Source organism: Eleginops maclovinus, chromosome 6, assembly GCF_036324505.1.
Source record: "Eleginops maclovinus isolate JMC-PN-2008 ecotype Puerto Natales chromosome 6, JC_Emac_rtc_rv5, whole genome shotgun sequence".
In the NCBI taxonomy this organism is placed as follows: Eukaryota; Metazoa; Chordata; class Actinopteri; order Perciformes; family Eleginopidae; genus Eleginops; species Eleginops maclovinus.
In genome coordinates this window covers 24,208,156-24,220,943 of record NC_086354.1, presented here as the reverse complement: position 1 = coordinate 24,220,943, position 12,788 = coordinate 24,208,156, and the positions used below count along the sequence as shown (strand labels likewise).

At 42.3% G+C, this 12,788-nt stretch overlaps 1 protein-coding gene across 1 annotated transcript in view; it reads right to left on the bottom strand.

The window, feature by feature from the left end:
* LOC134865888 (disco-interacting protein 2 homolog C-like) overlaps positions 1–12,788 on the bottom strand; it is a 155,027-nt gene that overhangs the window by 37,843 nt on the left and 104,396 nt on the right. The window contains 2 exon segments of the mRNA XM_063885695.1: positions 567–716; positions 11,952–12,320. Of these exon segments, the coding sequence (XP_063741765.1) occupies positions 567–716; positions 11,952–12,320 (519 nt within the window).

The window sequence follows — 12,788 nt, the reverse complement described above, 5'->3', positions numbered from 1 at the left end:
TTTACAATCTTTCTGGCCATCACTTGTTTTATCTGATAAAATAGGTTTTACTCCAGCAAATTCAGTGTGAATTTGGTTATTGATTTAAAGGACAGCAACCGTGTGAAAAGCTTCCAAACAAATCAAATGAGGCTAAAATGTTTTCCCACTCAGTGAACAAAGGGTTGAATCTACAAAAATCAGAATCCCTGAAAACAAAAGTCTCATTGTGACCAACATCAAACAGCGATGATGAAATCCTCTCTGTGTCTCTTTCAGCCAAACATCCCTAAAGCCCCCGTCTGTGAACATCTGTAAACTCTGGATCCTCATGCATGGAGCTTTTCCTCATTCAACATCCTCACAGCATCAACTCTGCCGCTTCATCTCCATTTAGCAGAGACTCAGTCATCTCTGAAGAGTCTGCAGGAATATATCCACACTCAGAGGATGATAAGTGAGTCTTAAAAGGACTGATGTCATATTTTGGATGCTCTGATCAGACTTTAATAAACTGTCATGCATGCCGACCTTAAAAACAAACACCTGTACAAAGGTGGGGCAGTGTGGTACCGGCCGTGACTCACCGTCTCCGGTCTCCATCAGCTCGGCGTTGCCGTATTTGGGCGTCTGCCTCTGCGCCGCGGTGCCGGCGCCCGGCGCTCGCTCCACCTGGATCCCGTCGCTGGAGGAGTTGTTGGTGTAGCCGGTGACATCTGGAGGAGCCGAGTGGTTCTCTGAGAGGAAATGAAGAGGATAGAGGAAGTGAGGAAGGCCTGGTTAGTTCACAGGACTAATACAAGTTTGGTGTTTTTTTTAAAGAGGCTCCATTAGGATTTTGGGGGTTTTCCTTTTCCTGTAGTGTTCTAAAGGTTTTAGTGCATGTAAATGGTCTGCCAAGGATAAAATCCCGCCTCCGTTGGACTCCTTTGTTTACTTCTATAGTGCATCACTACGTAAACTTTGAACTTCTCTTTGCCAGCTCTCCAACACTTTGTACGTGATAGGCTAAGGGGCGGGACATCTCTTAGCAGTTGACCAATCACAACAGAGCTGACACAAAATAAAAATATGAATGTAAAATTAGCATAATAGGGCCCCTTTTATACATGTTTCGGGAGTATAGGAAAGGGGAAATATAAAATAAACATAGAGGTTAGACGGTCTATAACTGACTTATTGCGGAAAAACTTTCACAGAATTGATGTTGGGATTTGGTGATTGGACACACATAAACCAGCAGAACCAGCGCTCTGCCACGCCTGAATTTCTCTGAAGAAAAACCCCAGACTGCATTTCCATCCACACACACCTTCCTTAACACTGGTTTTATGGTTGTCTCTCCTTCTTATTTTGTGCTGCATTCAGATTGTGTTTCAGGCGGATGTTTCAAAGCTCTCCTCATGCCTCACATTTACCTCTTTAAAGCGACTCGTGTTGGACAACATCAAACGGTGTTTACTGCTCCGCCCGAGGGAGTCTTTACTTTGAGTGGTCAGAGCACGAAATGATGCTGGGAGAACGAGAAGTGTGTGTGTAGAATCTAAAAAGGGAAATGTTTGTGTGTGTGTGTGTGTGTGTGTGTGTGTGTGTGTGTGTGTAGGTGCAGACAGATCTAATGTTGCATCCAGTCTCAATCCATTCAGTTCAATAGATGTTAGCATGCACACATTGATGTTATATCTCAGAGTTATTACGTTCTCTACCGTAGATAAGTGTTGGATTTAGCTTTGAGACATTTTTACCAGCTCCTAAAGGATGGAAAATACCTTTAAATGGAAAAAATGAAGTTTTATTTTCCATGCAAATGGGTTGAAAGGACAATCCAACCATAAAAAACATCCTTAAAGATCAAAGAACGATGAAGAACTCCAACGTCCACACACTTGCACTCATGTTGTCTGTTCTTATAAGATATTCCATTCCATGCTTTGCTTACTGGGAATTATCTCCCATTACAAGTCTTTATATTCACTTTGTTTCCCTCTCCATGAGTATTCAGAGAATCCCACAAACTGCAGACGATAGAACAAAGCTCTGCTCTCTCAGTCTCAGAGTTACTTAATATTTCATCACTGCTTGTTCTCTCTGGGAGAAACACATACATGTACACCATCTTTCCTCTGTTCGCGGATTTGAGCAATAAATTCAGCCTTAATTATATATATTAATAATTCAGTTTCTTTCTACTGCTTAACTTTCTATGATTTGAACTCTTTATCATCTGCATGTATTCTGTATACAGCATTATTAATAGCACTGCCAAATGCAACATACTAACAAGAATGTTGTGAAAAGTTCAGACATGTTTGATGCGTGTCAATGTCTTATCGATCCATTCAAACCAAAAAACGCTGACTAACAATGAACTGAATATGCTTTGAAAGGCTGAGAAAAAACTGATATATTGTGCAGTGGAAAGATGAAGAAACAAGGGAGGTAGAGAGTGAAACTGATTCCCAGCGAAGCACCGAGCCAGAGCCAGCCAAGACCAAACAGAATCCCTCATCCAGACACTGAGTGAATATCAATACTGCAGCACACGGTGCAGGCATGCTAATTACCGAAGCTAGCTGAACGTCCTGTCTCTGCAACATCTGGCCTGTCGGTTTGAGCTACACCGAAGCAGACAGGAAGTTGACATCTTTTTGGGAAAGCGTGTGTGCATGCACGAGTATCCAATGACCTCATCAGAGTGTGTTTATGATGATGTGTGACAGGGAGGAGGAGGTGGAGGAAGATGAATGCCTCCTTCGCTGCTGGAATACCAATCAGGAGGCAATGATGGAGCCAATTCAGGGACGGGACGCTTTTATCTCCCCTCCCGCTGCACGGGTCAAGGAGGGTTTAAAGTGGTTGATGGTTAGAGATACTGTGGCAGGACATTATTGCTTTACCTGTCTGGAGGTAGAGGTCAGTTTGTTTCCTTTAAACTGTTTTATGTTGGAAATAGTCAATGAACAGCGTCAATAAAGTATTCAAACAACAGACCCTCTGTCTGAAATGTTGAAATGCTTCTATCACCTGAAATAAACTCCTGATGGCAGTATAAATGTGTCTTTACCTGCCCTCACTTTTTCCAGGAAGGTAAAGAGATGAGAAGAGAGAAAGCTGACTCGTTTTACTCGATCTACTTCAATCATTACATTACCTTTTTACATTAAACTCTGCAAGAAACCTGCAGGTTAATTAGCTTAAAATACATTTACTGTTGTAAGTGCTGGTGCGTTATTATCAAATTACCTAAATGCCTTACTTTTTTTGGCCAAGGTGCAGGTGGGTTTTCAGTCTGCAAAGGAAAATGTAGACTATCTGCAATCCGGATATCAATGGGGAGCTTGTTGTTCCATTTTGGAGCCAGAATAGCAATCAGCAAATCAAGTAAATCATTGGTAGTGATCTCTTGAACTACCGCCAACCTCTAATGCTCAAATTATACCCACAACTCTCCGCAGAGAAGAGAAAACAGGGACGACAATGATCCCTTATTAGCGACTTCCATCATCAAACAATTTAGTTTGTGGTCAGACAAAAACCTTGTCTTAAAATCTGACTTTAACCAAAACTTCCAAAGAGAAATAAGCCATCATTTATTAAACTACAGCAAGTCAAGACAGCTCATATTAGAATACATCCTTGATCAATTCTGCATCTTGTTCCTGATGACCCTGCAGTGAAACTTCCTTCCCGCCTGACACACCTGATATATAGCATCCAGGAAGCCGCTCGCTCCTCAGAGAGTCAGAGTAATCCCCTGAAGGATATACAGCTCGGTCCGACAGCAGGCTAAGCTGCACTGCAATCCACACTGGGGCCTTGATTACATTTAACGTGGGAACGCTTCCAGAACGGAGGTAATGGACGCAGGGTCTGACAGTGATGAATGTCTGATTAAAAGGTCTCAGCATTTAGCCATGTCTTTATCTGTAAGCTCAATATTCGCCACGGTGGGGATTGCTTTGTATTGAGAGTTGTAGGGAAGAAGCAGAGTTAGCATTGCAAGGACTCAGTCGACAAAAAGCCTAAAGGAAAATGCAATCAGCACAAGTAAAAGCTAATGTTGGGCTATAAAGGAACTACAGCACGGTCACATGACTTCACCTCTCCACCGCTAAGCTAAAGGAGGTTAATGTTGGGATATAAAGGAACGACAGCACGGCCACATGACTTCACGTCACCACCGCTAAGCTAAAGGCGGCTAATGTTGGGCTATAAAGGAACTACAGCACGGCCACATGACTTCACGTCACCACCGCTAAGCTAAAGGAGGCTAATGTTGGGCTATAAAGGAACTACAGCACGGTCACATGACTTCACGTCACCACCGCTAAGCTAAAGGAGGCTAATGTTGGGCTATAAAGGAACTACAGCACGGTCACATGACTTCACGTCACCACCGCTAAGCTAAAGGAGGCTAATGTTGGGCTATAAAGGAACTACAGCACGGTCACATGACTTCACGTCACCACCGCTAAGCTAAAGGTGTTTAATGTTAGGCGTGATGGCGCTTAGTCGTCTCATTTAGACACTTGTTAGTAACCGCTGTTTTTACACTCACCAGCGGGGTAGTTACTGACGTATTTCATGTGGTAGAACAAACCATTAAAATCTCTTCAGCTTGTGTTGACCACAGACCATGTATTTCCAGAAGTGCTAAACCTTCTACACGCCCCTAGTTATTTAAGTAAGAGCTAATACGCCCTTTTCTACTTCTAAATACTTTTTCATAAGCTTTTAATATACTAAAATGGAAACAGACGTAAAGTTGTTAACTTTTGCAAGCTCTCCTCGCCCTTTGGGATCATGATGCAGCTCTTCCACACCAGCAGCAAACTCTAACATACAAAATGTAATAACCTAAAATGTAAGTATGTGCCTTTCATTTGCACATTTCCCCAGGTAGATAGATACATGTTTATCTTGTGATTCCAGGTGGCAGATTTTAAGAATACTGCATTAAAACACAAACTAAAGAGAGGACTCAGGCCTTCATTCCTCCACCATCTGCTTCCTGACTCAGATGTAAAAGCTGTTCTGAAAGCAGATTGCCTCTGGCTGAGCAAACAACAGAAAAACATGCTGCATAATTACCCAAATCAATAAACAACAGCACACAGAGCAACCTTGAAAAGAAAGAGAGAGAAGAGTCATTCATACAAGCTGTGATTTAAAAGCATTGTTGATTCTCCCCATCAACAGTTCACCCTCACAGCTGTGAACACCAGTGGATTTCTGTTGTTTTAATCCACATAAAGATAACACTTGCATGCATCTGCAACAACGCCCAATGCTATTCCAAGTGAGGTTAGCATTGATATGCTTTCTCCTGCGATTAGACAACGTGGCTAAGCACATATTTATCTGCAGGAAACAACCAATGAGGGGGCTCCAAAAGCAAGCATATGACGGAGGAGATTTTGGAGAAAAGTCACATCCCTACGAGAGGGATGGAAGGGGAACGGCTTCTTTCTGACAGCCATGCTACAATTCAACTTACCATTTCCATTCTCTACCCTCCTCCTCCTCCTCTTCCTCAAGGAGAGGTGGGCTAACAGGCCTGCATGTGAGGAACAAAGAGGGAAGGGGGGGGGGGGGTCTTGAAAAGATGCATTACATCGAGTGCACTAACTTTACCGCGCAGGAGTTTTTGCTCTAAACACAGTGATTTATATCCTGGGGATAACATATTACTAAAGTAAACAGCTCAATGTTATACTGTAATTCAACTAAATGTAAAATGTCTCCTCACAAATACACGGCTTAGTTGAATACTCCATTCTGATTGGTCAATTTGGACATCTCAGAGGTTGATCATTTTTCAATAACAGACTGTTGCTGAGGAGAACAGACTGTTGCTAGGAGAACAGACTGTTGCTAGGAGAACAGACTGTTGCTGAGGAGAACAGACTGTTGCTATGAGAACAGACTGTTGCTGAGGAGAACAGACTGTTGCTGAGGAGAAGAGACTGTTGCTAAGGAGAACAGACTGTTGCTAAGGACAACAGACTGTTGCTGAGGAGAACAGACTGTTGCTAAGGAGAACTGACTGTTGCCTGAGGAGAACAGACTGTTGCTAAGGAGAACAGACTGTTGCTGAGAGAACAGACTGTTGCTAAGGAGAACAGACTGTTGCTAGGAGAACAGACTGTTGCTAAGGAGAACAGACTGTTGCTGAGGAGAACAGATTATTGCTAAGAAGAACAGACTGTTGCTTAGGAGAACAGACTTTTCGCTAGTGAGGATCAAGGGACTATATGCAGTCAAATCAATCCACAGAAAAAAGTCCGGTCGATTTACCGTCAGCTGTTGACAACAAACCTTAGTTAGTTCAGGAAACACCGAAAGACGGAAAGAAGTTTCATGAAAAAACTAAATTATGCCATAAGTTTCTTTGCGAAGTCTAGATGACTTTCAAATAAATGTGATGGGACTTTTATATAATTACATTACTAAAAAGAAGGAAGCAAAGACGAAGCTAAAGTTTTACTGTGAAGATGAAATACTCTTTCAGGTTCTTTACTTGATTAGATATTAATGTGTGTACAATAAATGTTTGTCTAATATACGGTGTTGTGCTGCTGCTGCTGTTATATGTGTATAAATGTGTCTATAATCTGACATTTGAATTGAATAACACTTTGAAGCTAAGCCTTCTGAGCTGACTCTGCCATATGTGCAACATACACTTTATTTATTGGCGTTGCACCTGGCTGCTTCCTTACTGCTTCCTATAACTTGTGCTTACCTTAAATGATCCTGTTCTGGGACAAACTATGGATTTCTAATTCTGATTTGGAAATTAAAAAATTATATAATAAGGTGCATAATGTAGAATTTGTATTTGCTATCTAAAAAAAAAGACGCTGAGAGTTTGGTTTATTTGAATGCTCACAGGCACTGGAGATTTAAAAGTATTTCTACTTTAAAAGGAGCTCAAATGTCTCCAAAGGTTTCCAATAATTACACAGCAGCAGCAGCAGCAGCAGCACAGACACGCACTTAGTGATTTTATCTGAAACAAAAGAGTCACCCGGCGACACAAACACAGCAGGTCCTATTGAACCTGAACGCAGCCAAACGTCGACCAAAACCTCCAGAGCGTCCTCAGAGAGAGAGAGCGAGGGGACGGCAGATTGTAGAGGAGGAGGCGGACGTTATCTGCTGGAGCAGCAAGCTGTTCTGATAAGAGCGGGATAAAGAGAGGCTGCATGGAAAACAATCTCCCTCAAGTATTAACACACACACACATACACACACACACACACACACACACACACACACACACACACACACACACACACACACACACACACACACACACACACACACACACACACACACACACACACACACACACACCCACACACACACACACACACACACACACACACACACACACACACACACACACACACTGGAGACCTGCTGCTTTGGCCTTGAAAAAGGAAATGAGAAACAGAGCTGTAACTCACACCGTTAAACAACGCTGAGAATTTCCTCTGAGATAAACATGAAGAAAATACTTTCAACCAATTAGAACAAAACATCTATGTGACACAGAGAAAAATAACCGAAGCCTTTTGAACTAAACTCTAACCTGTAACAGATCAAACGTTTTTACACTTTACTGAGGATGAACAAGTCAAAGAGGACATGTTCATCTGTATATCAGTATGTAGAGTCTCTACTTTAAAGAGTCCTCTCCTGCTGATGTTCAGGTGTATATCAGTATGTAGAGTCTCTACTTTAAAGAGTCCTCTCCTGCAGATGTTCAGGTGTATATCAGTATGTAGTGTCTCTACTTTAAAGAGTCCTCTCCTGCTGATGTTCAGGTGTATATCAGTATGTAGTGTCTCTACTTTAAAGAGTCCTCCCTGCTGATGTTCAGGTGTATATCAGTATGTAGAGTCTCTACTTTAAAGAGTCCTCTCCTGCTGATGTTCAGGTGTATATCAGTATGTAGCGTCTCTACTTTAAAGAGTCCTCTCCTGCTGATGTTCAGGTGTATATCAGTATGTAGAGTCTCTACTTTAAAGAGTCCTCTCCTGCTGATGTTCAGGTGTATATCAGTATGTAGTGTCTCTACTTTAATGAGTCCTCTCCTGCTGATGTTCAGGTGTATATCAGTATCCGCCCCTTCTGCTATCACGTACAATGTTTGGAGCACTAGTCAATAGAAACGCGACTGTTACATAGTGATGTCACTATGTTCCGGCAGTAAACAATGGAGCCTTTACATGCACTAAGACCTACACACAGTACAGCAGGTGAGGGCCTCTTTAACAGAAACAGTGTGACAAAGCACAATAAAAACACCAGTAGAGAATATGTTAAATAACCCTAACTTTCCAAATCTCATGCACTTATTATCGGGGGGGACTAATCGCGATGCTCTCATTGAGGTTAGTCTACAAAAATGTGTCATAATTGCAGAGCTCTATGGTGAAATAGAGATTTAGAGCCTCCAGCTGATGCAGTAACTCCAGAAATTCACCAAAACTAACGTTTCCACAGACGTCCTGCAGAGGGTCCCTCACACGTCTCTCTGACTTTGCTACTTTGAGGCAGCGGTGACACAGGGAATGATCCAGCAGAAACTCTGCCGTCACATCTGAGCGGTGCAGGCCTGAGTCCTGGCAGGGGGGGGGGGCTCTCCCTGGGTCTGTGCATGAATCATCTGCAGAGCTGGACACCAACGAAGCCAGCATGGAAACTGTTCAGCGTTTAGTCACGATGTTACCTCAGGACACAGCGGGAGGAGCAACCAGCAGGATCCTGAGACTGCACAAGGACAGGCTTTTCACATGGACTGGAGGCTTGAACATGCGCTGAAGACACACTGTGCACTTTGGGTGTGAAGGGAAGCTGCATGGTCACCAACTGTCCATCAATGAGTACAAACAAATGAGTATTTTATAAAATAATAACGTCTTGCAGAGCTGTGACTCACACCTGTTCACATTGAAGAGGATTTCCAATCTAATGAAGGAAAGACTTCACATCAATTAAAAAAGGTACAACAATTAAGTGATGTTGGGAAAACCGAAGCTATGAAAGATCCATAAACCAAACCATAACCTTTGACACCAGAGAACCCTGAACCAACACCCTATAAAGCAGAACAGGGCCTCCTTTAAATACCAGTTTTGTCCAATATGGATATTCAGGTATTGGATGGAGGGCAAGAACCCAGACCAATGTCTCGCTACTGGCTACGACCAACCTTGGGCTCTCTGGAAAACAATAACCCGCCTGCGCGTCAGCGAAGGACGTTGCAAGAAAAAACTTCCCGTGTGTGTGTGTGTGTGTGTGTGTGTGTGTGTTTGTGAGACAACCGAGCATATCATGAGTTGCAGCCAAGACCCACAATGCACCGGAGAGGACATGGACCGACCAAATGATACGTGATATACAGTAGAAGACGTATGGATAAAAAAAGGTCCTGAACATCTTCGTATTTTATTCATTCAGAAAAGTTGAGAAGACTAAATGAACTATTTTAAACAGTAAATGTTGTATTTTAATGGAGTTTTTACTCAAGAAACAATAATCCAAGCTACAGTTTCTCATGTCGGTCTGGCAGAGAAAGCCAAAAGATGAAAGAAGACAGGATTCCTTTTTCCAACCTATTCCAAAAGCAGGACTCAATTGCTCCAGATAATTGGACCTCATGAGAAAATGTAGCTTCCATGAATGTATTTAACAACAGAATTAAGAGCAGCAAAGAGTGTCTGTGATCTTTTTAGAGATGCAACACGAAGCAAAGACAGACCGACGTTAAAACAGGAAGTAGAAAAAGCTGTAAAACTTTAATTTACAGACCGTACACAAACAGATACGACCCTCAAATCAACCACCAAACACCCCGGATCACACATCTACACATCAAACAGCAAGCCCACCCACTCTGTGACTGAACACGCACACGCACACGCACACACACACACATACACACACACACACACACACACTTTTATGATACACTTCTCAACAGCCGGCTAACTTTTCCTCCTCAGTCAACAAACTGAAGGAGAGATTTCTTTAGTTAAAGATGAACTACGATGCTTTGAAGTTCCGCTCCGCAGTTTTTCAGCCTAAACTGGGATTCAGGGACTTTTTTCAGGGTCTTACGGGGATTCTTTGACAAAATGTGCAAGAGTTTAAGATTGTTTTCTGTGCTTAAAAGGATATAAGTAAGGGAAATACACAAATGAATATGAAGCGCTGCATTAGTGGGAGGCTTTCACTCACAACTCAGCAAACCTTTTGGATGATATTCCCTGACAGAGAAACCTTTGAGATATTGTGTTCAGTTTAGGGCAACTAAAAGTCAGCATGTTACTATTACTATTTTTAGTATATAACATAATAGAGAATAGTATACTTTATGCACATGCAATCATTTTAAGGAGGGTTTTAATTGTGCTACAAAATAAACTGCGGTGTGTCTTTTGGGAGAGGAAGAAATTAGCATTGAAGGAAGGCATTTCTATAAATACTGAATACCTCAGGTTGTTTTTACTCTACACCACAGTAACCCTAAACACTTCAGAAAGAACCTTCTAACAACACGCACATTAGACATATGAAGCCATCGATCTGAACCAATGGCTTCATATGATAACTCATGTGATAACTTTAAGGAAGGGTAAAACAAAAGCTCAAGAAGTAAAGGTGTCTTGACGTTGTGAAGATGTTTGATTGGGGTCAATACCTCTCTCTCTTTTGCTAAAGGGTTTATTAGTTGGCTCTGAAGGTGTCTTGACTTTGCTATAGAGGTCCGGATGTGGCTGCATTTGGTTAAGCGTTATCTGTAGCTTGCTGAGGGTGCTTTAAGTGGATTGAGGGTGTCTTGTTTGCTCTCGGTGTGTCTGGTCTTTGCTAAAGGAGTTTGCATTTCACGAAAAGGTATCGAGTCTTTAATTATTCAAAGTTTGCCAGGAATGTCTCTGGGCTTTGCTTAATGAGTTTGGAATTGGCCGAGACAATTTGCTACAGATGTCTCTGGACTGTGCCGAAGGTATCTGGATTATAGATGAATTGTTCAAAGATGTCTGTACTTGAATTGGAGTGTCATGATATGGCTAAAGGGGTCAGGATTAGGGAAGCCATTATTGTGAAGTTTCAGGGTTTCTTGAGACTGTCTGGATTTTGCAGAAAATGCTCCTGTTTGCATCTCGATTATGATTGGATTGTTAAGGGTTCTCTCTCTATGCTCAAGATGACTAATTGCTTGAATCATTGTGTCATTATTTGGCTATCAGTTTCAGGATTAGGGAAGTCCTTACTCTGAAGTTAGGACTCGTTGTTTCTGGAATTTCCTATGAGGGTGTGGACTCTGGCTCACAAACGTTAGGATGTATGTGGCTAAATCGATTGTTTGCTAGTGGTGTTAAGTAGATTAAGGCTGTCTCTGTTCTCTGGTATTAGACTAAGATCGCATTGTTTTGCTAAAGATGTTCTGGACTTTGCTAACAAACTGCATTTGGCTAAAACTAATCTGTAGGGTGTCTTAATTTTCCTGAGCTTGCTTTAAGTACATTAAGGGTGTCTTGTTTGCTTATGGTTTTATGATCCTCGCTACTTTGCATTTTACTTAAGGTGTTGCCCTTTTATTCATTCGAAGTTTGCCACGATTGTCTTTGGGCTTGCTAGATGAGTCTGTATTTTGTCAATAGTATTTTTTAAAGACGTTCCTTCTGGTCTAAGAATGCCTACACTTTGCATGTTGATTTTGATTGGATAGCTTTAGGTTTGTTACGGGTCTTTACTCTTGTCCAAAGATGCCTGTCGTAGACTAGGCGTGTGACTAGGATTTTGCCAAGAGTATTTTGCTAAAGATGCTTCTGTTTAGTGAGGTTTGCCTGGACTACGCATCTCCATTATGGTTGGATTGTTTTCTAAGGGTCCTCTCTCTTTGCTAAAGATGAGATGTTGGATAACAGTTAGAGAACTCAGTCCTGTCCTCCTACCTGTCTTGTGGTGGTGGTGATGGTGATGGTGGTGGTGTCGGAGGTGATGCTGGTGGGCGGAGATGTGGACGTGTTGGGCGAGGACGTCGGCCAGCCTCCCTCCGGCCGCCCCGCTCCCCCCGCTGCGGGTGGAGGAAGAGGAGGAGGAGGCCGTGGAGGAGGTGGTGGTGGTGGAGGAGGTGCCGTGGATGGCCCGGTTGATCCAGCGCTCCATGCTGATGCTCCCCTCCCGGCTGGATTGGGTTCCTCCGCCGCCTCCTCCTCCTCCTCCTCCTCCTCCTCCTCCTCCTCCGTCCTCTTCTTCACCGTCGCCTCCTTCCTCTCCATCGCCGTCGCCCTGACCCTCGCCCTCCGAGCCTGAGGAGGTGTCTGAGGGGGGAGGAAGAGAGGAATGAAACAAAGCACCACAATGACAAATGTAGATAAATAGAACATTGGATATTTATGAAGATGTAGCATTTATTAAGTTAAAAAGTTACGTCGAAAACATAAAACAAACATGTCCTTTAGATGTAAGTATTTTTATAATTATTGATTTATTGATTTTAAACACATAGAAGACTTTTCCAGGTAGAGCCTGAGAGAATTCCTCTCGCTTTAAACATTTTCAGGTATATTCTACTTCTTTATGACAGAACACTGAATTTATTTGATCTGAGGACATCATGTTGGGCTTTTGGAAAACACTGTTTGACATTTTTTACATTTTCTGCCATTTTTAAGACGATACAAATATTTTATTAATCAAAACAATAATACAAAGAATCCCCAAAACAAACCAAGGAAAAAATTGGATGGTGGAATATACATTTCCTGTATTCAGAGACAGAGAGAGAA